The 24,804-nt window shown below is 39.9% G+C and overlaps 1 protein-coding gene across 9 annotated transcripts in view; it reads left to right on the top strand.

The window, feature by feature from the left end:
• Nucleotides 1-576: 576 nt before the first annotated feature.
• The window catches only part of LOC128699073 (thiamine transporter 1), a 55,565-nt gene continuing 31,337 nt past the window's right edge, over nucleotides 577-24,804 (top strand). For 2 of the 9 annotated variants that reach the window (XM_070096589.1, XM_070096594.1), the window contains exons 1-4: nucleotides 1,010-1,411; nucleotides 8,099-8,247; nucleotides 13,566-13,892; nucleotides 21,568-21,783. In XM_070096589.1, coding sequence (XP_069952690.1) covers nucleotides 8,122-8,247; nucleotides 13,566-13,892; nucleotides 21,568-21,783 — 669 coding nt within the window. In that variant the 5' untranslated portion in view covers nucleotides 1,010-1,411; nucleotides 8,099-8,121. Of the gene's footprint in view, nucleotides 596-1,005; nucleotides 1,412-4,609; nucleotides 4,745-6,617; nucleotides 6,895-7,669; nucleotides 7,817-8,098; nucleotides 8,248-13,565; nucleotides 13,893-21,567; nucleotides 21,784-24,804 lie in introns of those variants that run through there. The other 7 variants (XM_070096593.1, XM_070096596.1, XM_070096595.1 and 4 more) reach the window with 7 other exon arrangements.

Genomic DNA, 24,804 nt, shown 5'->3' with positions numbered 1-24,804 from the left:
ATATCGATACTGATACCGTAAAAATGGCCAATATCCATACTTTGGCACATCTGAAACAAACAAAAAAAATGTGAGAATGATGAAGCTTGTGCAGGTAAACCGATTCGGCAATTAAGCTACCCAATTGTTTCATATTCATTAACTAGTAGGTATTGTATACCTTTAATAATAAGGAAATCACGTTTAATCAGAGGAAAAGGTTGGTAGTTTCTACCTTTGGATCTTAACTCGCATCAAGGCACTTCCTTGAAAGGTAACCTGTGTAGACAATTAGTGCTACAATAGGATACACCGAGGGATTAAAGTATTCTTGATGTTAGATACAGGCTCAATTCGACATAACTTTAAGCTAAACTAAGTTAATTTTAGTTTAATATCATTATTATGTAACTCGTATTCATCCTGTGGACGGTAGTCAAGAGATTAGAGGTACAACGGAGTTTATACACTGAATGGCTAGGTTAGATAAGGTTCGTCAGGACACAGGGTCTTAGTCATATAATAACCCGCAGCTGGAATCTATGGTCATCTGACAGAGACCTGCCGCTGGCTTACCGGTCCACCCCTTTTAGCTACATATAATCATCATCAAATGGTATATGCTTTTCTGTATTTAGATGGCTGGTAAGAAGTATGAGGCGAAATGCATTTGTAGTGATTGGGATTTGGAGTGGGATTGGTGGTTGGTCAATGATTTTATTAGCGCCCCAATTGTAACGACCTTCTCCCCATTACTATTTTTTTCACTGACTTTGAACTCATTGCTAGTGCAGCATTGAGTTCAAATTCAGTGAAAAAAAATAGTAATGATATTCTCTATTTCTACAAAATACAATATGCAATTGCTTTAGAAATAGTCGACATTAATGCTAAGTATAAAATGAAACAGTTTCTCTCTCGTATATTTGGCATTTAATTTTGTGTGTGTGGTAACTGGTAGATTGTTACAGCAAAATATGAGATTACGTATCATGTGGAGGCTAACTTACCCATAGTTCTCGCTGTTGGTAACACTGTCTGCCTTAATTCCCCGGCAGACGACAGTCTTCACACGCTGTGTCAGCGTGTTGTGTATTATACTACTTTCTTTGCTTATATTGGTTCTTGTACAACGCAACGAAATAGAAAAAAAATGTATCTTAAGCAGCACTAGATTGAACCAGCAAAGAAAACTTGTTAAGGAGGCGAGTTTGATGTTATCAGTGGAGTAATGTTATGGTTTGATAATGCAATATCAGCAGTACTTGAGTGATAATGTAAGATGGTAGATGCGCTGTCACGTGTTGTGACTTGAATATATGTGCTCTTTGGCGGCAATCCAAGTGTAGTGAATGTGCTAAAATATTGTGTACGTTTATGAACAAGAGCACATCAACTACCCTACGGTGTCGTCTGCTCTCGCTTTGACAAGGTGGGTTTAAACAAAATACAATTGCATAAGAATTTAGCTTTTATAATAATTTTGGTTGTGCTCCAGATAATAATAAAAAGGAAATTTTTTGCACGTGCGTGTGTGTGAGCAGAAGTATTATATACTAACAGTTTATATATCGTATTTGTTCTTGTTTAAACAGTGATAAATGTATTAATCTATATAATCTGTTCTAAATTCTATCCATACTTCAACTGATGCATAACATCTAACATTCCCTTATTAACTGCAATTTTGTTTAAAATTATTCTAGTTTCAAAAAAAGGCGCCGAGGTCGACAGCTGATGTTTAGGAAATTGCGTCATTCTAGGCGAAATTGCATGAAATTATTTCCACTTTAATATACATATATTTATTAGAACATTTAATGTTCCTTTTTAGACCCTATTTTTAAAATAAATGTATGTGTTTTTTAATTAATACCTGAGAGATATTGCGTTCGGCTGACAACCAAGAGGATTTGAGTTCCATTTCCAGTCTGGCCAAGACATAAGAATGAAGGAACACTCCAGTAGGCCTATTGACCCATTCTAGTATGGATAAGTTTCCTTAACCCCACTGCCCCTGTTTACTTAGCAGTATCTATGTACTTAGGAGTACTATTGCGAGTCACATTCTAGGGAATGACTCCAGTATAAAAGTCATACTACTTTGCTCTGTTTGGCTATCCTGAGTTAAACTCTTCCAGGATATATAAGAACACTTTACTTTTTTGCTCCAATTTCAGCTAAAATATGGGGTATTATGTAAATTCTTCAACATGAGTTATGTAACTGAGAATATTAAATTTATAGGCATAGCTTCTTCAGGTTATAAATGACATGATTTTAGGGGTTCCTACGTATGTATGTACTTACCTGTATCTGACTGCAGGGATCGATGCAGCACCGTTGTCTTTCATGCCTTTTACGAGCATACGTCGAGAGAATATATACAATCAAATGTCGGATATGAAGCTGTAGCTGGGAGATAGCAACAAACACCATATGGTGCCCCGTGGCCTGGTGGCAAAAGCTCTCGCTTCACAGGGTGAGTGTCCGGGTTCGATTCCTGGCGAAGGGTGAAGCATTTGGCGTGTTTCCTTACACTGGTTGTCCATGTTCATCCATCAGTAAAAATGGGTAACTGGGTGTTAGTCGGCTGGTGTGGGTCGCATCCTGGGACAAAAGTGACCTAATTTGCCCGAAATGCCGGTCACAGACCGGGCCGCGGGGACGTTGACCCCCGGAACTCTCTCCAGGTAAATAACAAGCGGCTTTCTATATAGAGTATGCCATTGATGTCCAGCTAGGCCTGTATATCTTGTACATGTACTTGTAGAAATAATAATTATTATACTTAAATATTTCCATCAGAACGAATTTTGTTAACACTTCTCTGGAGACAACCCACAAGTCAGGCTAACATACAGGAGGGCAGCTTAGCTCCCGAGAAAATGAGTCACTCAGGTTCGATCAAAATCAGGTACAATTCCTTGGATGAATTATTCGACTCACAACCAAGCGCTAAACCTGTAAGGGCCATACAGCGCTGATCCTTGGATGAAGAGCCCTTAACAGTTGAGGTATCACGAAGCTTACATACGTACATACATACGTAGGAACCCCTAAAATCATGTCATTTATAACCTGAAGAAGCTATGCCTATAAATTTAATATTCTCAGTTACACAACTCATACTGAAGAATTTACAGAAAGTAAACAGTGTACTTATATATCCTGGAAGAGATAAAGTAAACAGTGTACTTTTATATCCTGGAAGAGATGAAGTAAACAGTGTATTTATATATCCTGGAAGAGTTTAACTCAGGATAGCCAAACAGAGGGACCCGGGACCTGGCGATAACTCCACAAAAAAAAAAGACAGGAGGGGGTGCCTTAATGCTGAAGGGCTTTTGTTCCAAGGAATTTGAGTTACCTTCCCGTGTCCAGGATCAAACCTGATTACTATACATTCCCCAAGTGCGGGTTTAGCGCTTTCACAAAATTAATAATGTCTTAAGTAAGTTTATTCAGGTATTATCATTGATTATCATACATAACATTATGCTATTACCATTCAAAACAAACATGATCAAATTTAAGCTTTGCAACAGGTAACGACAGAGAGAGCATGAAATAAAGCGCTGAACTCGAAAGGGAGGAAGAATGAATGGATGGCTCCAGGTCCCCTCTTGCATAAAGCAAGTTATTAGTCCCCAATAGGGCAGGGTATCGGAAGGCGCCACTTCCTCATTGTGGCCTGGTTTTCCAGTTTCTACGATCTTTTGGCAATGTTATGGATAACTGCTAAACCCGTAAAAGGTCATACTAGTGGCAACATAATTTGCATATGAGATCTCATTCACATTTAAGTTGTTGCGATTTGTCTTGAGTTTACGTTTCTTCCTGTTTCCCTCGTCGAATTAATATTTGTTAGTTTAACTCATTCTACAGGAAAGACAGCCGTGTTTCAAAATTTTTAGCAAAGTGGTTGATTGAGTTTTCCTTAGTGACTGGCACATCATAAGGACCCTTGCCTCCGTTCATTGACATCACAGCTTTGAAGACATCTGTATCACAATCATAAAACATTTTGGTGTATCGCAGCTTCTTATCCAGGGAGCGTCCCCATAACTTAACAGCTAGTTCTTCAACTGGTACGTCATCATCGTCTGCGTTCATGCAGAAAATTTTGTGAGTCTTCTTCATTTTCGTGTAAATGGTGAATGGGATCTTATTTTTGTTTAGTTGCTCTTTATACATATGACAAATAGAACAGAAACTTATCATTATCTCAACATCTACCACAAATCCAGTATTTTTCTCCATGACTGCGCAAATATCATAGCGAGAGTCTGGGTCTCTTGCAATCCATATTTTTGCAAAGGCAACATCAATATTGAGATTTCCGTCAGTGTCAGGGCGTATGCCTAGTTTCTTGTAGTACTGAAATATTTGTGACACACACACGTCCATTTCGAAAGGATATTCCTTTAATATTCCATGGTGCACATTTCGTTTTATATAATGGACCGGCATCTTAGAGGTTTCTCCACCAGATGGCTGTACTACTGGAGGATTAGCTACACCAACACACTGTTCTTTCAAGCTTTTAAATCCATTATAATTCGACTTGTCATCCACATCACGACCGGCTGATTTGCTAGCTGCAACACTTTTATCAAGAAGAGTTTCTGTATCCTTGGGTGATATATCTAACGTTATATTATTGCAATGAGCACATTCCACCCGTAAACGCGGCTTGTAATCCACATCTAACATCTTAAATACTGGAATTTCACCACACAGTTTACATTCAACTAATGTATCTGTAAGTAACTCTTTCAAATCTTTATTTCCTATGTATGTCGATTTTTGTCTTTTCCCTGTTTGTTTCCTCGGTAGAGACAGTTTACTTGAAGCTTGACATAAGCTTGTAGTCGTGGGAGATGCTTTCACTGGTGCTGGCCGCGCTGTCTTGTCATCCACAGACGTCAGGCTCAACTGTTTTACCTCCATACATTTAGCTTTCATTGAACCCTTCTTATTACCTGATACAGAAGACATTCTTTTTCAGTGAGAATTACAGGCAAACTATGTGAAGGAATATGAAATTGAATTAATGAGCTTGCGGATGCTACAGCCACCACTGACGATTGTTGTGAGGTGACTACCAGGACCAGAAATAAGAAAGAACTGGGTAGTAGGGACGGCCAGGCTCCAGACACGCTGAAACCTGGGAACAGTTTCCAGCTATGGAATTAGATAGCCTATTTTAAGTTCAGAATCCAGCGATTGCTCGGCAAATGCACTATATACACTAGAAATAGGCGGGTTGTTAGATGCCGTGATTAGACTGCCCTTAATCTTAGGAAAAGAGGGTTTTAAAATTTTAAAATGGAAATATAGGTTGCTGAAGAGGAAGCCCCTCTTAGGTGTTGCCATACCAAATACATACAGAGGTGTAGTGAATATCTAGGTGTATAAATAACAAGCAATAAGTTTATTCAGGTATACACAAATACAGTTACATAAATTATCATACATAGCAGCATATGTGTAGAGAACCTGGGATAACCCAGAAAAAGTCAGTGACTTATTTCCATTAGAGTCCTTTCAATAACCTGCTAGAAAAGCAAGTTATTGCTGGTGAATGGCTCTTGATCCAGAGAAGTATACTCGTCGTACCTTCCTTGGATCGAACCTGATAACCTCCCATTCTCCAGGCGCTGTATGACCCCTGTGGGTTTAGCGCTCCCCTTCATTTAATAATGATAATTGCAGGTTATCAGCCCAGCAGTTTTTGGCATACATACCACATAAATAAAGAGGACATAAGTAGGTCGTTAAGAGAGGTAGAAGTGTCCGGAATTTTTTGAAAAAGAAACATTGGCTAGTGAATCAGCCGACCGCAGGAGGTGTTGCCATAACAGCGTATTTCTACACACCTATGTATATCTCCGTGTTTATACACTGAAAGTTTACTTTAATCGTTATATTAGGGATTAAATAGGTAAGTATATTGAGGTACACCTACATATAATGCAATTATCATACATAGTGTAAATTACCTAGGATAACCCAAAAAAGGTCAAAGTGACTTTTTTCCATTGGCTCCTTGTAATATCTTATTATTTAAACCTTAATAAGTTAAAACAGCTAAGTAACTCAGCTGTGTGAAAATCAGTTACAATAGGAATAAAGTAAATTGAGTTATTTACATAAGCATTAAACTGTTCTTAATATTATTGCCAGATGAATTTCAGCTTTAATGGCACAACGTGCAGTCAATGGAGTTTAAACTTAAGAAACTAAGGTATTAGCAGAATAATAAGAATTTTCAGTATGTTTCGATATTTACCCAAAAAGTACAAAACGAGATTCTTTATACGTAATGTAAATTCTATACGCAGACTATTCACATGCCCTAGGACCTAGGTATTGAACCATGATACAAAGTCTTCCTTTTATATCCAACAATGAAGTCTTTCCAAACGCAAATACAGTACTTGAATTTTTCTTAGATTTGGACTGGCATTCGATTTATATACTCACGTCTTCAACTTTCCTTTTCATATGTACTCGGTCTTATCTAATATTGATTTGATTCAATTCGTGGGATGTAGCTACACAATCTCCACCTCCATTATATTCAACAGCCCAGCAGTTGCAAGTTTAAGCATGGAGAGTGCAGTATGCTGACTTATGGGGAGACAGTGTTCAAACTTGTGCTCTGTTGTTTCTTAAAACATGATGAAACTTGTTATACCTATGATGTGCTGACCTAGCTTATACTAAATGTGCACCAAATGCTGATGGGCTTCTAATGGCTTATATGTTAGTGTTTGCAACTGTGTAACTTGTATTCATGAATATGTGGCTCATGGATAAGTGGTAGCGCTTTCAGCTTACATCTGAGTGACCCGGGTTCGTTCCTGGCACAAGTGGAAACTTTGGAGATATTTCCCTGTTCTCTTAGCAGTAAGTAGGTACATGGTTATCAGCCAAGTATTGTGGGTCGTATCCTGGGAAAAGATCAAAATACTTCAGTGGAAATAAATCAGGCTGATTAGTTTTCTTAAGTTATTTTGGGTTACTAACCATCCAACGCACGTTTTCTTGAAATATTATATTTTCTTGAAATATATATTAATGAGGCTGTGTTATATTGACCCCTCCAATAACGTGCCTTGATGCTGGAGGCTCGCTCTTGATCCAAAGAATTGGACTCGGATTGCACCTGATTGCCACGCATTCCTGAGATTGTTAGGTAAAAGGACACAAGTGTAACTAATGTGACTTTTACTGTGGCAACGTTTCGCTCTCCAAGAGTTTTATCAAGCCGCAGCGGCTTGATAAATCTCCTTGAGAGCGAATCATTGCCACAATAAAATGTCATATTAGTTGTACTTGTGTCCTTTACCTAGCATATAGTCGGTTATTGTACCAACATTAATATATTCCTGAAGTTCTATATGATCACTACAGGGTTAGAGCTTCCTCGTGAATAAAATAATATTTGCCATTGTTGCTTGTCCATCCATATGCTGCTACCCTGCAGTGCATATATAACTTTCAATCTGTTGTCTTTTTCCTCTGTTATTTATAAGTTTATGTTCAGACAGTGGTGAAGTACACCACTGCGCTGTTATGTTTACAGAGTGAAGCACTCCACTGTGGTATGTTCACGCTGGTCGGTTTCAGTATATTCGTAGGGGAGGGCTGAATCCGTAGGGGTCATACAGCGCCTGGGGGAATGGGAGACATTCATGATTCGATCCAATGAAGGGGAAGCAAACTCAATTCCTTGGACCAAGAGCCTCAATCGGCATTAAGGAACTTCCCTGGAGAAGAGAATTACCGTTGCATATCATGCAAAATGGAAAACTGGTTCAGATCGGAGGTATTATCATTGTTTATTATTATTATTATTATTATTATTATTATTATTATTATTATTATTATTATTATTATTATTATTATCATTATTATTATTGTTGTTGTTGTTGTTGCATTCAATGGGAGATAATCAGGTTTTATCTGAGGAAGGCTAGGGTACTTAAAATTTCTTTGATCAAGAGCCTCCCCCCTTTATCAGGCTTTAAATAACATTAGGAATAAATTTAGGGAATATCTAAAATATACATGAAGTATATATAACACCAATAATACTTAAACTTCGCAGATTAGTTTTCTTGATCAAGAAAGATGGATGTGTGGCTACGAACCTGCCTCCTGCTGTGTCTCTACGGTTTCTTCAAGGAACTGAGGCCTTCTGAGCCTTTTCTTACCGAGTACCTGCTGGGACCACAACAGAACCTCACTGAAAACCAAGTATTAAGGCTTCTTCTTCTTCTAGCTACTGGGTTGAGCCCTGGTACTGTCTCTACCACTCATAACATTCCTCTCACAAATCTATTCTCCTATCCCCACTTCCCCGCTCACCCCACAAGGGTCTTATCTCAGCTCTCTTGTCTTGTCTTTTCTTCTTCTTCTTCTTCTTCTTCTTCTTCTTCTTCTTCTTCTTATTATTATTATTATTATTATTATTATTATTATTATTATTATTATTATTATTATTATTATTATTATATTGACACACTGATGATTGGTCCTCTTGCGGCACTCAAACCAAAATAAAGTCAATTTTATAAATGTATCCCAAAATAACAATTTACACAAGCTGCCTGCAGCATCTTGTACACCCCATGAGAACCTGCAGCATCCTGTACTCCCCTGAGAACCTGCGGCATCCTGTACTCCCCTGAGAGCCTGCAGCATCCTGTACACCCCCTGAGAACTTGCAGCATCTTATACAGCCCCTGAGAACCTGCAGTATCCTGTGCACCCTTGAAAACCTACAGCATCTTATACTCCCCCTGAGAACCTGCAGTATCCTGTACACCCCTTGAGACCCTGCAGCATCCTGTACACCCCCTGAGAACCTGCAGCATCTTATACACTTCGTGATAACCTGCAGCATCTTGTGCACCCCTGAGAACCTGCAGCATCCTGTGCACCCTTGAGAACCTGCAACATCCTATGCACTCCCGAAACCCCGCAGCATCCTGTATGTTCCTTGAGTACCTGCAACATCCTGTACATTCATTGAAAATCTGCAGCATACTGTATTCCCCTTGAGTACCTGCAGCATCCTTTATACTCCCTGAGTACCGTCAGTATTCTGTACACCTTGGTTCCTTCATAAGAACATAAGAACATAAGAACGAAGGAACACTGCAGAAGGCCTACTGGCCCATGCGAGGCAGGTCCAAGTCTCCTACCGGCTTAAGCCAATGCACCCAACCTAGTCAGGTCAGGTCACATTGACTTAAGGGAGGAACACGGCAACCGACCTGGTAGCACAAGCTATCAGGTCTAACTCACACCCACCCACATCCACTCATGTATTTATCCAACCTATTTTTAAAGCTACACAACGTTCTGGCCTCTATAACGGTACTTGGGAGTTTGTTCCACTCATCCACAACTCTATTACCAAACCAGTACTTTCCTATATCCTTCCTGAATCTGAATTTTTCCAACTTAAAACCATTGCTGCGAGTCCTGTCTAGGCTAGATATTTTCAGCACACTATTTACATCCCCTTTATTTATTCCTGTCTTCCATTTATACACCTCAATCATATCCCCCCTAATTCTACGTCTTTCTAGAGAGTGCAGATTCAGGGCCCTTAGTCTATCCTCATAGGGAAGGTTTCTGATACATGGGATCAACTTTGTCATCCTCCTTTGTACATTTTCCAGAGAATTTATATCCATTCTGTAATAAGGTGACCAAAACTGTGCAGCATAATCTAAATGAGGCCTAACCAAGGATGTATAGAGTTGAAGAACAACCTGAGGACTCCTATTATTTATGCTTCTTGATATGAAGCCAAGGATTCTATTAGCTTTATTGCGAACACTTATGCACTGTTGTCTTGGTTTCAGATTACTGCTAACCAGAACTCCTAAATCTTTTTCGCAATCCGTAATATTAAGATCTACATTATTTAGTTTATATGTGGCATGGTTATTGTCCTGTCCAACATTTAGAACTTTGCATTTGTCTATATTAAACTGCATCTGCCACTTCTCCGACCACTGCATCAGTCTATTCAAATCTTCCTGGAGTGCTCGAATGTCCTCGTCAGAATGAATTCGACGGCCTATTTTGGTGTCATCGGCAAACTTGCCGATGTCGCTCTTTATGCCCTCATCTATGTCGTTTATGTAGATTGTGAACAGCAGGGGGCCCAACACTGACCCCTGTGGAACACCGCTCGTGACACTTCCCCACTCTGATTTCTCCCCATTTATGCAAACTCTCTGCTGCCTATTTGTCAACCATGCCTCTATCCAGGAAAAAATTTCTCCTCCTATTCCATGTGCTTTAATTTTCCTCAATAGTCTCTGATGTGGGACCCTGTCAAAAGCCTTACTGAAGTCCATATACACAATATCATATTCATTACCATGATCTACCTCCTCAAATACCTTAGTGAAAAAAGTTAATAAATTCGTAAGGCAGGAACGCCCCTTTGTAAAACCATGCTGAGATTCGTTGATTAATTTATGCTTTTCAAGGTGGCTACGAACTGCCTCGGCAATTATTGATTCCATAAATTTTCCCACTATGGAGGTTAGGCTTATTGGTCTATAGTTCGAAGCTAAGGACCTGTCACCTGTTTTGAAAATAGGTATCACATTTGCCATTTTCCACTTATCTGGCACCATGCCAGTTTGTAGTGATATGTTGAAAAGATTAGCCAAAGGTGTGCTAAGCTCCTCTTTACATTCCTTTAGAACCCTTGCATACAGTTCATCAGGGCCTGGGGATTTGTTAGGTTTTAATTTATCTATTTGCCTAAGGACCATGTCACTTGTGACCCTAATAGTACACAGTTTATTATCGTCCTGTTCTACATAATTTATCATTACTGGAATATCGCTGGTATCCTCCTGTGTAAAAACTGAGAGGAAGTATGTGTTAAAAATTCTACACATTTCCTTATCACTGTCAGTGAGCTGACCCGAGGAACTTTTGAGTGGGCCTATCTTGTCCCTGATCTTACTTCTGTATACCTGAAAGAATCCTTTTGGGTTAGTCTTCGATTCTCTTGCAACTTTAACCTCATAATCTCTTTTTGCTTTTCTAATTCCCTTTTTTATTTCTCTCTTTAACTGAATATATCGATTTCTCAATTGCCCCTCTCCTCTTTTGATTTGCCTATATATGCCTCTCTTTTGACCAATCAGATATTTTAATCTATTGTTCATCCATTTAGGATCATTTTTGTTTGATCTGATTTCCCTATTTGGAACATAATTTGACTGAGCAGCTAGAACTATGCCCTGGAAAGCATCATATCGGCAACCATCACCACCTACCTGACCCTTAGTCAGGTCATTCCAGTTCAGCCCACCTAAGTAATTTTTCAGTCCTATGAAATCAGCCAAGCGAAAGTCAGGGACGGAGACTTGATTGCCATTATTAGGGGAATTCCATGATATATTAAAACTGAGTGATTTGTGATCACTTTCCCCAAGCTCATCATTAACCTCAAGATTATTAATTAGTGTTTCCCTACTGGCAAGAACCAAGTCAAGGAGGTTATTTCCCCTAGTTGGCTCTGTCACAAACTGTTTTAAAAAACAATCCTGGATCGTATCAAGAAAGTCACCTGACTCTAAATTTCCTGTCAAATTGCTCCAGTCAATCTGTCTATAGTTGAAATCTCCCATTAGCACAACATTTTCGTATGTAGATGCCTTACGAATTTCGTCCCATAGAAGTTTACTGCACTCCCTATCAAGATTTGGGGCCCTGTAAATCACACCCAAAATTAGTTTTTCTCGGCCCTCGAGAAGCTGTAACCAAACAGATTCAGTGGCTGACGCTTCTAATTTAATATCTTGTCTAACACAACAATTTAAATTGTCTCTGACATACATCGCTACTCCACCACCTTTCCTGTTGACCCTGTCAGTGTGGAATAATTTATAGCCTTGTATGTGACATTCAGAGGGCATCTCTCTATCTTTCAGATTGAGCCAGGTCTCTGTTATAGCAATAATATCTATGTCTCCTGCACTTGCAATTAATCTTAGCTCATCTATCTTATTTCTTACACTCCTGCTATTAGTATAGTAAACCTTAAGGGAGCTAGTCCCTTGCTGCCCTCTGCTGTCCCCCTTTGTTTGCTGACCTGATCTATTGTCTTTATTTATAACTTCATGCTGAATGCCTTTTATACATTTACTGTTTCCAACCCAAGTGTTGCAACCTGCTTGTTTCCCACACACACCCATACCTCTATCTTCCATCAGTTTAAAATCATAGGCATTTCACCAATGGCCTTCTCAATCGAGTCTGCAAGTGCTACCACCCCAGCCCCAGAGAGATGTACCCCATCCCTTGCATACATATCATGTTTGCCATAAAAGTTGTTCCAGTTGTCAATGAATGGAATTGCAAGTTCCTTGCAGTATCTGTCTAGCCAGCAATTTACACCAATTGCCCTAGACAACCATTCATTTCCTACTCCCCTTCTAGGCAAGATGCTACATATGATTGGGATCCCTCCCTTAGACTTAATGAAATCTATAGCTGACCTGTACTTATCTAGCAGCTCTTCTCTCCTACCCTTCCCAATATCATTTCCACCAGCACTGAGACAGATAATGGGCTTGCTCCCATTACCTGACATGATATTATCCAGCCTGTTGACAATGTCCCCAACACCAGCTCCAGGGAAGCACACTCTATCTCTCATCTTCTTATTCCTATTACAAAAAGCACGGTCAATGTATCTTACCTGAGAGTCACCAACCACAAGAATGCGCTTACCTCCATTAGCAGGGGCAGTAGTACCCTTACCTTCACTGGCCACTGAAGTACATTCATCTTGAAGAACAGAGAAGCGATTTCCTACCTTCAGATCTTCACTCTTAACTTTCCTTACTCTGATGCGCCTTCCATTACTGTGAACTACTCGCCACTTGTAGCAGGTGCTGGGCTGCCCCTCACTGCTGGTAGCCGTTGCTGCCTCCCCAACTACAGCCTCCTCACAGCGAGAGACAGACTGCACCTCGCTGCTAGAAGCCTCATTCCCCACAACTCCAGCCACCTCACACTCTCTCCCAGACCCATTGAGGTGGACCTTCAGCCTCCTAATCTCCTCCTGGAGAAGCAAGACCTCCTCCTTCAACTCTCCAACCTCAATTTTTAAAACACTGCAGAAGCAAGCCATGCTTTGTAACCGTCCACACTAATCCCCAAGGCAGCTCAGGGTCTGTGACCTCACGTGACGACTGACCACTGAGTACACTGTACACTCTAGTACCTGCAACATCTAGAGCATTCGTTAAGTACGTTGAACAACTTTCATACTCATTGACTAGCACATTCTATACTGTAAATAAAATCATTATCCACGAGAATAACTGCTTATAATATCTATTTTTTTTATCTTTCCGCTCATCCATTCCACTTTGTGTTTACTTAATTTTCCCCTCTCCAGTCGTTTTTACATGTTGAATTTGGAAACTATATATTTTGATTTATCTTTTAATAAGTCATTTTGAACATATGCAGACATTGGTATACTCTGTGCATAATGAGACACTAGTTATCTCTTTCTTCGGCAGGTGTATTATGATGTGTATCCAGTATGGACATATTCCTATTTATCGCTACTGGTTGTAGTCTTCCTGTTGACCGACTTGTTGAGGTATAAGCCAGTCATCGTTTTCGAGGGTATTGGTTATGTTGTTACGTGGAGTCTTCTTCTTTGGGCTCGGGGCGTCGAGGCAATGCAGTTCATGGAGTTCACATATGGCATTGCCACCTCCACGGAAGTAGCATATTATACATATATTTACGCAAAGGTGTCTGCCAAGTTTTATCAAAGAGTAACAAGTTACACCCGAGCTGCCTTACTTACAGGAAGATTCATGTCGGGTGTGTTTGCACAGGTGAGACCAATTTTATGGATGTTTGATCTGTTTGTCAGGCTGTTGTTATTATTTTACACACACACACACACACACACACGCACACGCGGGGCCAGGAGCTAAGACTCGACCCCTGCAACCACAAATAGGTGAGTACACACTTTACGAGAATGCCATAGCATCAAAAGCCAAATCTGACCCAAAGTTGTTATACTATATACAGCCACATTAGGAGGAAAACAATAGTCAAGGACCAGGTGATCAGACTGAGGAAGGAGGGAAGGGAGCTCTTAGGGAGCGACCAGGAAGTATGTGAGGAGCTCAGCTCAAGATTCATGGAGATAGTCACAATGGAGATAGCCTTCCAGCAAATCGAGGGAGTGGGGTGCCTGGAGTTTACCTGGAGAGAGTTCCGGGGGTCAACGCCCCCGCGGCCCGGTCTGTGACCAGGCCTCCTGGTGGATCAGAGCCTGATCAACCAGGCTGTTGCTGCTGGCTGCACGCAAACCAACGTACGAGCCACAGCCCGGCTAATCAGGAACTGACTTTAGGTGCTTGTCCAGTACCAGCTTGAAGACTGCCAGGGGTCTGTTGGTAATCCCCCTTATGTGTGCTGGGAGGCAGTTGAACAGTCTCGGGCCCCTGACACTTATTGTATGGTCTCTTAACGTGCTAGTGACACCCCTGCTTTTCATTGGGGGGATGGTGCATCGTCTACCGAGTCTTTTGCTTTCGTAGTGAGTGATTTTCGTGTGCAAGTTCGGTACTGGACACACTGCACACAACCGAGGAGGAAGTAGAAAAACTTCTAGAACTAGATACCTCGAAGGTGGTGGACCCAGGTAACATCTCTCCGTGGGCCCTGAGAGAGGGAGCAGACGCACTATGTGTGCTACTTACAATTATCTACAATAAATCTGCTGAAACAGGGCAACTGCCTGAGGTGTGGAAGACAGCAAACGTAGTCCCAGTTTTTAAGAAAGGAGACAGACAGGCAGCACTAAACTACAGATCTGTGTCACTGACTTGTATAGTATGTAAAGTTATGGAGGTTATCAGAAGAGTGGTGGAGCACATAGAAAAGAATGGCTGACACATGACAACCAGCACGACTTCAGGGATGGTAAATCCTGCATTACAAACCTACTGGAGTTTTATGATGAGGTAGCAAATAAGACAGGAGAGAGCAGGATGGGTAGACTGCATCTTCTTGGACTGTTACCTGGAGTTTACCTGGAGAGAGTTCCGGGGGTCAACGCCCCCGCGGCCCGGTCTGTGACCAGGCCTCATGGTGGATCAACCTGATCAACCAGGCTGTTACTGCTGGCTGCATGCAATCCAACGTACGAGCCACAGCCTGGCTGGTCAGGTACCGACTTTAGGTGCTTGTCCAGTGCCTGCTTGAAGACAGCCAGGGGTCTATTGGTAATCCCCCTTATGTATGCTGGGAGGCAGTTGAACAGTCTCGGGCCCCTGACACTTATTGTATTGTCTCTTAACGTGCTAGTGACACCCCTGCTTTTCATTGGGGGATGTTGCATCGTCTGCCGAGTCTTTTGCTTTTGTTGTGAGTGATTTTCGTGTGCAAGTTCGGTACTAGTCCCTCTAGGATTTTCCAGGTGTATATAATCGTGTATCTCTCCCGCCTGCGTAAGAAGGCTTTTATTACAGTGCCACTGGTTGAAAAGCTAGAGGAGCAGGAACTTGCAATTTTGCAGAAATGAGCAGGAAATCCAGAAGCACTCAGGGAAACAACTCTAGCTAAGATGAAATGGCATCAGGCAGACCAGTGTCAGGTACCAGAAAGATGAAGGCAAGATATTAAAAACAGGAGCAGTAGAGGTATATAGCAACCCATCGACATTAAATAGTTAATAATGACCTAGTGACTACAACATTAGTGGCATGACAGGTATCATACATATCATATGCTGTCAGATTTCATATCTAATCATTATAAAAGACAAATATTTTAATCTCAAGAGTATCTGGCATCTATCAGTTGGGGGAAATTCAACTGCACACAAAGAAAACGGGAAGCAGCAAAAAGGAAAAATTCCCATTTCAAGAGGCTGGCCCAATTCACCCTCAGGTAAATACTGGTTTATGCATAAGGTTGATTGGGAGAAGCAAAGCATACTCAATTTGTCCTTGTAGAGTTGCATTTACGACAATCCAATGAGTTCAGGTAGGAATCCTGCTTCATACTGTGTACAATGCCTTCAGTTGAACTTTTATTGTGTTTTATATCTGCTGCTTCTATATTTCGTTCAAGCCAAGAGGAGAAAGGAACGAAGACTGGCTTCTGTCTAGTTTGCAGAATTATTGCAGACCCTAACATGGCTGAAATTCACATTTAATTCCTGTGCAGTTCGTATCGAACATCAGTGTTGTTATGTTCTGACATCAGAGGTTTGCTGGTTTGTCCCACATAAGATAAGTTGTAGCCATTGCAACCGATCCTGTTAACACCATCAACACAGTGTTGAGGAAAATGCTTTACCAAAATGCTTTTAACAGTTCATGAATTCTTAAAGGCTACCTGTATGTTGAAACTTTTAAGGGCATTCGGCAGAACAGATAAATTCTCATTGTACGGGAGAACCGGCACATTCTTGATCTGAGGTGTTATCCTGGATTCAACCCTATGATAAGTTTCCCTAGCTGCCAGCAATGCTGATTCTACAAACTCATAGGGTACCCCAGTTTTGTGGCAATATCGAATATTTTCCTGATTTCTTCATCGAGAAACTCTGGGCTGCACACTCGGTAAGCTCTCAGAAACATAGTGAGAAAGTCACTTATTTTTTTACTCTTGTCTCATGGTTGGAATAGTAGTGAACATTTAAGCACACATAAGTGGCCTTCCTATATACTGTAAACTTGTATTTTCTGTCAAGCTGGTGTATCAACACATTTAAGAAAGTTTAGTTTCCACATCTTTCTCTACAGTGAATTTAATAGACGAGACCAAAGTGTTAATTCTCAGTAAAAATGTATCCAGAGCCATATTATTCGGCCAAAGACACAAGATGTCATCCACATATCTGAATCATTTAGCTTTGCAGAGCAGGATGCCTTTCAGCAGCCTAACCTTGAAAAACTCCATATACAAATTGCTTAATAGGGGAGACAATGGATTTTCCATAGCCATTCCCTGCCTTTGAGTGATATTTCCCTGCCTTTGAGTGATATTTCCCTTCAAACTCAAACCTGCAATCAACTACACACAGCTTAATCAGTTCAATAATGGTGTTCTTATCGAATGGCATAGATAATTCATCTAATTCTTCTTCCAGATAAGGTAACAGATCGGGAACAAGCACTCGGGTGAACATTGTCCTGTCTATTAAATTCACCCTTGAGGAAAAAAAAGTGGTATCTAAACTTCCATTCTTACATGTACTGATACACTGGGTTGATAGAAAGTTCATTTTTACAGTATATACTGTATACTGTTTACAGTATATACTATATAGGAAGGCCACTAATGTGGGCTCATATATTCACTACTATTCCAATCATGAGAGCTTACTGACTGTGCAGCCCGGAGTTTCTTGATGAAGAAATAAGGAAAATATTTGATATTGCCATGAAACTGTGGTACCCTAAGGAGTTTGTAGAATCAGCGTTACTGGCAGCTAGGAAAACTTATCACAGGGGTGAAATGGATAACACCTCAGATAAAGAATGTGCTAGTTCTCCCATACAGTGAATTAATCTGTCCTACCGGATGCCCTAAAAAGCTTCAACATACAAGTAGTTTTTAAGAATTCGAATATTAAAGTCTTATAATGATTCGATATGAAGTTTGACGGCATGTGTATGATACTGTCATATCACTAATGTGGTCGCTAGTTCATTACTAAATATTTAATGTCGATGGGCTGCTATATGCCTTTGCTGCACCTGGCACCTGGCACTGGTCTGCCTGATGCCATCTCATTCTAGCTAGTCGTTCCCTTGAGCGCTTCTACCTTGACTTCCTACTCATTTCTGTTATTCATATATATATATATATATATATATATATATATATATATATATATATATATATATATATATAATATATATATATATATATATATATATATATATATAATATATAATATATATATATATATATATATATATATATTATATATATATATATATATATATATATATATATATATATATATATATATATATATATATATATATATATATATATATATATATATATATATATATATATATATATATATATATATATATATATATATATATATATATATATATATATATATATATATATATATATATATATATATATATATATATATATATATATATATATATATATATATATATATATATATATATATATATATATATATATATATATATATATATGTAATATGTAGATACACAGACCAGACACAGAGTATAGATTTGAGGGACAAACTAAAAACCTCACGCTAAGAGGACCTGAGGCTTACATCAACCGAATAACCTCTGCAGCCAGTATTCGCCTGGCAAATGTGAGAGTGGCCTTCATGATTTTCAACAAAGAATCATTCCGGGTTCTTTATGCAATATTTGTCAGGGTCATTTTGGAGTGCGCAACACTGGTAAGGAACAGCATGTTAAGAAACTGGAGAAAGTGAAAAGTATGCAACGATACTAGTTCCAGAGCTAAGCTGTATGAGCTAAAGAAATTGAACCTAACGACCCTGGAGGACAGAAGACCAGAAGAGACATAATGACTACACACAAAATACTCAAGAATGGATTGTGGGGATGGGGGCAGGCTGTTCGAATAGCGGGAAACAGAAACTCAGTGGTCCAGCTGGAAGTTAAGATACAGACGAGTCGAATGGATGCTAGGAAGTATTTCTTCAGTCACAGGGTGGTCGGAGAGTGGAATGACCTCGGCGAAGATGTGGTGGAGGTAGATTCCATACATAGTTTTAGGAATAGTTACGATAGGGTCCACGAGGCTAAGAGTGAATCTGGGAAGACGGAATCGAGAGGCCGGGACAGAAGCTGAGTATCGACCTCTACAAGCACGTATGGCGAGTACATATAGGTGAACACACACAGTAATGTAAAACAGCTTCTCAACTACCGTATACATATGTTTTTATTATTAATCAATGTTGGCCTTAGTTTAAGGTTGCCTGAAATGCTATGTATACTATGGGCTCTTCACAAAAAAAGTGTCACAGCTGTTATAATATATGCATGAAAATGGAAGGTATTCAAGGATTAATAGCATGCATAGTTCATTTACATTGGGACAAGAGAGAAAAAATTATAAGGAAATTAGCTTGTTTAGTGTACCAAATAAGATGTATTATAGAATTATTATTGAAAGAGTTAGGGATAAGACATAATGTAGGATTGTAGAGGAGTAACGAGGATTAAGAATGGGTTGGGATGTGAAAACCAAATATTTACATTAAATGTAAGAAATTGTCTGTAGCATTTATTTATTTAGGAAAGGATGACTAAGAGTATATAAATTTAGGATGGAAGGAAGGAGGGATAGGCATCTTCCCAGGTGTGGAAAATACTGTATATATTTTCCAGAAATTCAGTATTTATATGTAAATAGATGGCCATACTGTATTTAATAATATTTGTCATAGAAAACGGAAAGTCTGCGTCTGCACAGAGGCTCGCCATCTTGGTTTTGAATTGAACAGAATGTTAGAGTGAATGGGAAGAATTTTTCGTGCTCTAGAGGTTAAAATTGGGCTGACACCTCTCAAATAGGAAGCAAAATTGTTGGATGTGCATTCCTGCATAACTTGAGATATCAGACGACTGGACAAGACAGCTCCAGGAACCTCAGATAAGCTCTCTAGATTTGTGTATAATTCTGGCCAGTGTTTTCATAAATTTAGTTAGTGAGGTTTTTCTGTATTTAATAATATTTGTCATAGAAAACGGAAAGTCTGCGTCTGCACAGAGGCTCGCCATCTTGGTTTTGAATTGAACAGAATGTTAGAGTGAATGGGAAGAATTTTTCGTGCTCTAGAGGTTAAAATTGGGCTGACACCTCTCAAATAGGAAGCAAAATTGTTGGATGTGCATTCCTGCATAACTTGAGATATCAGACGACTGGACAAGACAGCTCCAGGAACCTCAGATAAGCTCTCTAGATTTGTGTATAATTCTGGCCAGTGTTTTCATAAATTTAGTTAGTGAGGTTTTTCTGAGTATGATACAACTTAATATCCAGTCAAATTGGTGAGTGATATTAAGATATATTTTCCTTCTGTTATGTAATTGTGTATATATGTAACCATTTATTATTTTTAATATACAGTCCACAAATTTATATATTTACCAGTATTCCTGGTGTATGTATATTTCATTTAATTAATAGGTCCAGAGCAACTTGTGGATATGACAGTGGTAGGTATCGAAGGGGGACATTTTTTGCGACCTAAGTGTCCCAAATTCCTACTTGTCTAACTGATAAATAATAGTTATCATTGTTCATTTACTGTTATGTAAATAATTATGCATTCAGCTAAATGCAATTTTCCACACCAGGAATGGTTGGAGGGACATTTTGAGTACTAGGGGTTTGAACATCAAACATACTTGTTTGAGTGTGTTAGATTGGGGGTGAGTGGAAACAAGTGGTTTTTATGGCTTGATGTAATGTTGGAATGTGAGCAAGATAATATTTATGAAGGAATTCAGGGAAAACCGGTTAGCTATATTTGAGTCCTGTGGGTGGGAAGTGCAATGCCTGCACTCTAAAGCTGAGGGAAGGATGTTGAAGGTTTAAAGGGTCATCTTGAGAGTGAATATGTGATGTCAGCCCTGATCAACCGGCTGTTATGGATGCATGGGCCAGCAGGTCGCCAGCACCAATAACCTGGATGGCCAGGCAAGTACCACACGGAAACATTGGGCGTGTTTCCATACACCTGCTGCTGTTCACCTACCAGTAAGTAGGTACCTGCGTGTTAGTCGACTGGTGTGGGTCGCATCCTGGGGGATAAGATAAGATAAGATTTCGTTCGGATTTTTAACCCCGGAGGGTTAGCCACCCAGGATAACCCAAGAAAGTCAGTGCGTCATCGAGGACTGTCTAACTTATTTCCATTGGGGTCCTTAATCTTGTCCCCCAGGATGCGACCCACACCAGTCGACTAACACCCAGGTACCTATTTGCTGCTAGGTGAACAGGACAACAGGTGTAAGGAAACGTGTCGAAATGTTTCCACCCGCCGGGAATCGAACCCGGGCCCTCCGTGTGTGAAGCGGGAGCTTTAGCCACCGGGCCACCGGGGGGGGGGGGGGTTAGTATACCTCAGATAGGACTGGACTTTGAAATGAGCTAAGGTTGGATAACAGATCGTAGCCTGTAAAATTAACTTGTGTAAAAATAAAAGCCTGTCCAGGGCCGGGCTGCGGAAGCAGGAAAACGCAACCTACCAAAGGTATACTTGTGGCAAGACAGCTACTGAATGAATGATAATGAATGTGTTTATAATGGGAGACGGTTGAAGTGAAAATATTATCATTATTAATTATTATTATTATTATTTTATTATTATTATTATTATTATTATTATTATTATTATTATTATTATTATTATTATTATTATTATTATTATTTGAGTTATCTACTCTCGTATTGGCTTACAGTGTGTCCATTTTTCCAACATTTATTGATAATTTTTACTTACAGGTGCTGACATCAACAGAGTTGATGGACTACCATACCCTAAATTATTTTTCACTGGCAAGTGTTACAATAGCCTTCATCATAGCGTGTTGTCTTGATCCTGTGTCCAGCAGCATATACTTCCACCGTCAGCAATACTTGCCCACCAGTGAAGAAGACAGTTCAGTTATCCTCAGTGATCACCACATACAGGAGACCATAAAAGAAAAAATATCCAAGGTATTACTGCACTTGCATTTTTTGTAGTTTTACTTCGGTAAAACTGTGAAATTTATGTTTTGGATTTTGAAGAGCATTATCATTAGTTTCAACTCCATAGCTCATGTGAGAAATTATGTGCGGTAAGTTTACAGGCACAGTCCTGAATTATTACATACACATAATTTGTGGAGGGCACAGACATAACGCTTATTGATATTAGCTGTGCCTCGGCGATGGGTAGGATTTTAGGGACATTGGGTCTCAACAGTATCCTTCCTTCGATACCCACTCACTCATCCCACACTCACATAAACTGGACCTTTAAATAGTTATAAATTATAAAATTTAAACCAGTAACACTGGTAAATTATGTTTGTAGATTGCATACCTGGAGAGGGTTTCAGGGGTCAATGCCCCCACGACCTAGTCTTTGACCAGGCCTCATGGTGGATCAGGGCCTGGTCAACCAGGCTGTTACTGTTGGCTGCCCATAAACTGATGTACGAACCACAGCCCGCCTGGCCAGGTACTGACTTTAGGTGCCTATCCAGAGCCTTCTTGAAGACAGCCAGGGGCCTATTGGTAATCCCCCTTATGTATGCTGGGAGGCAGTTGAAGAGTCTTGGGCCCCTGACACTTATTGTCTTGTCTCGTATTGTGCTAGTGGTGCCCCTCGCTTTTCAATGGGGAGATGTTGCATCGCCTGCTGAGTTTTTGCTTTCATAGGGTGTGATTTTCATGTGCAAATTTTATACTAATCCCTCTAGGATTTTCCAAGTATATATAATCATGTATCTCTCCTGCCTGCAATCCAGGGGATACAGGTTGAGGAACTTCAACCGTCCCCGGTAATTTAGGTGTTTTATCATACTTATGTGTGCTGTGAAGGGTCTCTGTACATTTTCCAGGTCAACAATTTCACCTGCCTTGAAAGGCACTGTTAGTGTGCAGCAACATTCCAGCCTAAATAGAACAAGCAGATGCAGTAGATACTATTGTGGTCTCTGAAAGTGAGATCCTCTGACATTATCACTCCCAGGTCCTTTACATTAGATTTTCGGTCTATTGTGTGGCTGGAATTTGTTTTATACTCTGATACAGGTTTAATTTCCTCACTTTTTCCATATTGGAGTAACTGAAATTTCTCTTTATTGAACTTTACATTGTTTTCTGCAGCCCATTTAAAGATTTGGTTGATGTCTGCCTGGAGTCTTGCCGTGTCTTCGATGAAGAACACTGTCATGCAAAGGAAGACAGGACGCTGTGGCTTGCATCCCTGTCTATGTCAGATATGAGAATGAGGAACAGAATGGGGGTGAATACTCTGCGTTGTGGAACAGAGCTTTTCAGAGTAGCTGCCGCAGACTTTACTTCGTTTGCTGCTACTATTTGTGTTCTGTTTGTTAGGAAGTTATAGACCCCTCTAGCAACTTTTCCTGTTATTCCTTTATCACACATTTTGTGTGCTATTACACCATGGTCACACTTGTCGAAGGCTTTCGCAAAGTTGGTGTATACTACATCTGCATTTTGTTTGTCTTCTAGAGAATCCAGGACCTTGTCATAGTTGTCCAGTAGTTGGGACAGGCAGGAGTGACCTGGATTATTAATGACCTGACTTTACTAATTAGTGATTTGGGCCACAAAATATACACATTTATAGGAGAATGTATATAGAGAACGTACATAAATTACATACAGTGGACCCCCGCATAACGATGGCATCACATAGCGATTTTTCCGCATACCGATTACTTTTATCGCAAAATTTTTGCCGCGCATACCGATTAAAAACCCGCTTACCGATTTTCGTCCGAGACGCGTCCAATGTGCCCTCAGCCAGCCTCACATGTGCCGGCCGTCCCATTGTTTACCAGCCAGCCTCCGCGGTAACATCCAAGCATACACTCGGAATATTTCGTATTATTACAGTGTTTTCGGTGCTGTTTCTGGAAAATAAGTGACCATGGGCCCCAAGAAAGCTTCTAGTGCCAACCCTGTGGTAAAAAGGGTGAGAATTAGTATGGAAATTAAGAAAGATTTTGAAGGGTTTGGGGCTAACCCTGAGAAGCCTATGCCAGTTGTGGAATCCATTGTGCCTACTTCAAAGATTAAGGAAATGTGTGCACAGTGGGTTGAACTGCAAACCTTTATAGATGAAAATCACCCTGACACAGCTGTTGCAAGCCGTGCTGGTGACTATTTCAATGACAATGTTGTGGCCCATTTTAGACAAATCGTAAAGGAACGGGAGGTACAGAGCTCTATGGACAGATTTGTTGTGCGATAGAGGTCCAGTGACTCTCAAGCTGGTCCTAGTGGCATTAAAAGAAGAAGGGAAGTAACCCCGGAAAAGGACTTGCTACCTCAAGTCGTAATGGAAGGGGATTCCCCTTCTAAACAGTAAGAAGATAATGCTCTCCCCTCCTCCCATCCCATCAATCATCACCAGATCTTCAATAAAAGTAAGTGTCATGTAATTGTGCATGCCTTTTTCAGTTTGTGTGTATTAAAATTAACATTTCATGTGGTAAAAAAAAATTTTTTTCATACTTTTGGGCGTCTTGCACGGATTAATTTTATTTCCATTATTTCTTATGGGGAAAATTCATTCGCATAACGATTATTTCGCATAACAATTATCCCTCTTGCACGGATTAAAATCGTTAACCGGGGGTCCACTGTATATCAGTTTTATATTGCATAATAAGTGCATCATTATAAATACAAAGTTTAAATGAACACTTACCCAAATATTTCTTAGGTTTCACATCTTAACACTTCCCTAAGAGACAAATATACTAGAGGTTGGCCAACATAGCATTCTACTGTAGTGAACAAGGAAGTTTACATACATAAGGTGTGCCACCTTTCCAGATGATGCCGTGTCTTTTATATTCCACTTATCAGCTTATTGTAGTTGAGTCGCTCTTGAATTTCACAATTACAGGAGCCCACGATCTTTACTTATTTCATAGTCCTCCATTCACGCCGATACGCTCCCTATCGGGCATGATTAAAACAGATTTTGTCTCTTAT

The sequence above is a fragment of the Cherax quadricarinatus genome, chromosome 54, assembly GCF_038502225.1.
Source record: "Cherax quadricarinatus isolate ZL_2023a chromosome 54, ASM3850222v1, whole genome shotgun sequence".
In the NCBI taxonomy this organism is placed as follows: domain Eukaryota; kingdom Metazoa; phylum Arthropoda; class Malacostraca; order Decapoda; family Parastacidae; genus Cherax; species Cherax quadricarinatus.
This window is presented reverse-complemented; position numbering and strand designations above follow the sequence as displayed.